A 3,623-nucleotide genomic window follows, 5' to 3' on the forward strand; every position below is an offset into this window, starting at 1 on the left:
GTTTCCCTTCTTGTATTCATACAGCATTACATGCCGAATGTGTGTCTTGTTGTGTATTATCACTATAAGAGATTAGAGTATACTAAACTTTACACATTATATAGGCTACACTAACATGACATTTAGGCAGTTCGTTTAACTTTTAACGTGATGTACGTTTTTTGGGGGGTGGTTAACGAGTGTTCCAAAATGCGACATTAATTTCCAGATGACCTAATAATAAAAGACATTGACCTAATTGAGAATGTTGCAGAATTTCTAGCAAAATTTTTTTTAAACTGTAAAAGTGAATGATTCAGAAATCAACAAAATAGCCCAACTTAGAATTGTCATTATTTTGAAATTCCTAGAATAAGAAACTTTAGTAGTTTATTCTGGCAAGCTGTGAAATCTGCAATAAGTGAACTTGTATAGTTCAGTTACTTGTACATCTTCAACAAATTATTTTATTCTTATTTTCTTGAAACTCAACCATCTTTTAATATCAAAATAATTAACTGAAATGAATAATACTATATCATTATATTTGTGGGTTTTTAAACATACTTTGCATATACCTTTCATGTATATTGGAGTATACTCTGACTACAATTAACATTTGATAATGTAATTCTACAGATAACTTTCTAGCTATTATCTTGTTACCATACTTGTTTTTTGTGGCATCCACTTCTCTGCTATAAAAATTTGTTCTTCATTCCATCTAGAAATACAACAACAGTACATTTAGCTCATTGCAAAGTGAAGAATTGAAAAATTTGAAAATGAAGGGAACAGTGTCTAGCAAACAATACAAATACTGGATTTTAACCATTTTTCAAAAATCCTCTATTTATAAACGCCATGATTTTGTATTAAGTATTATGTGGAAAAGAATAGAAAAGGAAAGCTTTAACAACAAGAAACAGTTAAAACCACAATTCTGAAACACTCTAAAATTGGATATATTTTAAAATCATATTCCAAAAATTAGATGAATATGAAATATAAACTTTGGAATAAAATAACCATAGATGGTAATTTTCAAGGAAATATAAAAGAATTGAAAATTCTTATATATATATATATATATATATGTATATAATAATGAATATGAATTGCAACCAAATGCTGGAATTTTAATATTTTTCAAACAATAATATAATCTGCTAGAGAGACATAATCCTCATTTTATAACTGAAAGGGAAAGAATATTGATATTTAGTATGTAAAAAATTTTAGAATTGAATCACTCCTATGGTATGCATCCCTCCAACCCACTTAGCTTGTATATACACTGCATATTTGTGAAAAGTAGTAAATACAAATTTACTTCAAAGTGAGGTCAGTAATAAAATATGTTTAAAGCATTTAAAGCAGGGCTACCCAACTTAAAATCAATGGTCAGAATGCAACTCAGCAATACATTCATAGGAAACAGAATGGAAGATATATGAGTAGTCAACAAATAGTACTTTGCCTCTTTAAAATATTAAATATGTTCTGTATTTCACTATATCAAATTTTCAACTAAGTGATACTTCAATTTTCAGGGTCTAGATGAAACTTGCCTACAGGCCACCAGTTGAGTAGCCCTGATTTAAAGGATAATCAGAAATTATAATGATATACATTTGGGAAAGCAAAACCACTGTTATAGAATAATGTCAATCATCCCCCACTATTACGTTTAATGAAAATCAGCCATTTGATCTAAAATTCAAATAATTGGTAATTCAACCTATACTCATAAATGAAATGATGGGGTTTTACATCCTTAGAGTTCACAACATTCACTTCAATACTGAACAGGTTAACCAAAAACAGCAAGGACAATTGACACTCAAGGTGCATCCCTAAAATCATAATATTGTTAAGATCCCAGGTTATCCTCAACCACTTCTCTGGAACAGATGTTTCCAGAGCATCTTTAACACTTTGAGCTGCTTTATAAGGTGCACTATGTCCTCCAGGAGAGTATAATATATGCTTGGAGGGATTGAAGTCTGGAGAGCATGAAGGCCACTCCTTCAATCTCTCCTTCTTCAAAGAATATTGCTTGGTCAATTTAGCACAGTGAGAGTAGCCATTATCATTCATTAGGCTGAAGTCAGGACCAACAGCAACAGTGTATGGTAGCATAAAGAATAAAAATGTGTGGTCTCTATCATATGTAGCATTAAAGGTATCATTCATGAAATGTAAAAGTTGGTACATATCAAGCATGTGAGGGGGCTAGGAGCAAATCTGGGAAAATTGGACTGAAGTCTGGAGGCTGCCAAACATACTCCCACCACCAGCAGATTTTCTCCTCAAATCTGCATCAACTTGATCATTGAAACTGACTTCACCAGTCTTTATGTACAACTGAAAAAAGGCTACAGTAAGACAATAGTATCATAAGATAGTTTCCATCAATTTTTTCTATGAATAATATCAAACAGTTAGATGCTATAAAAAACATAAAACTTATGGTAAATAGCTACAATAATTACTGGTGCAACCACATCATCTTGCCTAATTTGAGATATCAGTTATGAATGAATTTAGAGGGCTGGTGAAAAAACAACAAAAAAGTAAATGTGAAATTTGTTTAAATACAGTTGCTCCATGTTTGCAAGCTGTCACTTGACAGTTTTAATACCCAGTGATTGATCATTATAATGATGAAATCTTCTGATACATGTATACACTAAATTTTGTGAAGAAATTCAATACAGAAGTGAGTGAAGCCTGTAAATGCTTTTAAAAGAAATAACACTGGAATGGTTAAATATTTATGCTATCTAAAAGTTAACATTTTCCTATCCTAAAAATGTATTTTCAATAATACTTATCTCTTGATGAAAGTTATTCTTCTCTGCCCATCTAAGCATTAGTATCAACCTTATCTCGCTTGCTACAGCCTTTATACCCCACTATAAACCCATAGTAAGTTAAATCGTGTAATTCCCTCCACTTATGGCAATGCACTTCCTATCCCAGATCCATATATAAGCTCCCCATTATTACTTCCTATTCACTTTTTCTAGACTGTCCAAATTAGCGGACCTAACACCAGCCAATGTAGGGGGAAAGAGCAGGAGAGTGTGAGAAGAGTCAAGTATTATCGGAAATACATTTTCAGTTTTGGAAAAATGTTAACTTCCGAAACACACCTCCTCTCATACTATAGCAAGAATCCCACATTGACTTGGTTGAGGTGCCAGAGAGGGCAAGATCCACACAGAAAGTATCTGCGTAGAAAAAAGGTGTGCAAAAATGAGATATAGTAATAGCACAATATTGGGGCCCATACTACTTCCGGAACAGATATACTCCTCGCCCGGACAATGTGAAATGTAATTCCTTGGTGGGAAAGGCCGACCGGCTCCAGAGACAAAACCCTAACATCGTGAGAAGAAAACATGAATTTAGGGACAACAGTACCAGAATTGGCCTGCTCCTGCAATACGTGATCCATCCGGTCACAGTTATGCAGCCAACCAATGTACAGATCCTCCACAATTAATGAAATATAGTACATAACTCACTGGATATGTCCAGGCAGATGATGTCTCACATATCATCATTGGAATTAAGGGGCTGTGGACCTAAAGCCAGAACTAAGTTTGTAGTGGCTAGGGCATGAGGACTGCAGTGTA

At 33.4% G+C, this 3,623-nt stretch overlaps 1 protein-coding gene across 1 annotated transcript in view; it reads right to left on the bottom strand.

The window, feature by feature from the left end:
- LOC111086306 (meiosis-specific with OB domain-containing protein-like) overlaps positions 1 to 3,623 on the bottom strand; it is an 80,259-nt gene that overhangs the window by 31,410 nt on the left and 45,226 nt on the right. Inside the window, exon 5 of the mRNA XM_022388670.1 lies at positions 651 to 703. Within this exon, the coding sequence (XP_022244378.1) occupies positions 651 to 703 (53 nt within the window). The remainder of the gene's footprint in view (positions 1 to 650; positions 704 to 3,623) is intronic.

The sequence above is a fragment of the Limulus polyphemus genome, unplaced genomic scaffold (genome assembly GCF_000517525.1).
Source record: "Limulus polyphemus unplaced genomic scaffold, Limulus_polyphemus-2.1.2 Scaffold1007, whole genome shotgun sequence".
Lineage (NCBI taxonomy): Eukaryota > Metazoa > Arthropoda > Merostomata > Xiphosura > Limulidae > Limulus > Limulus polyphemus.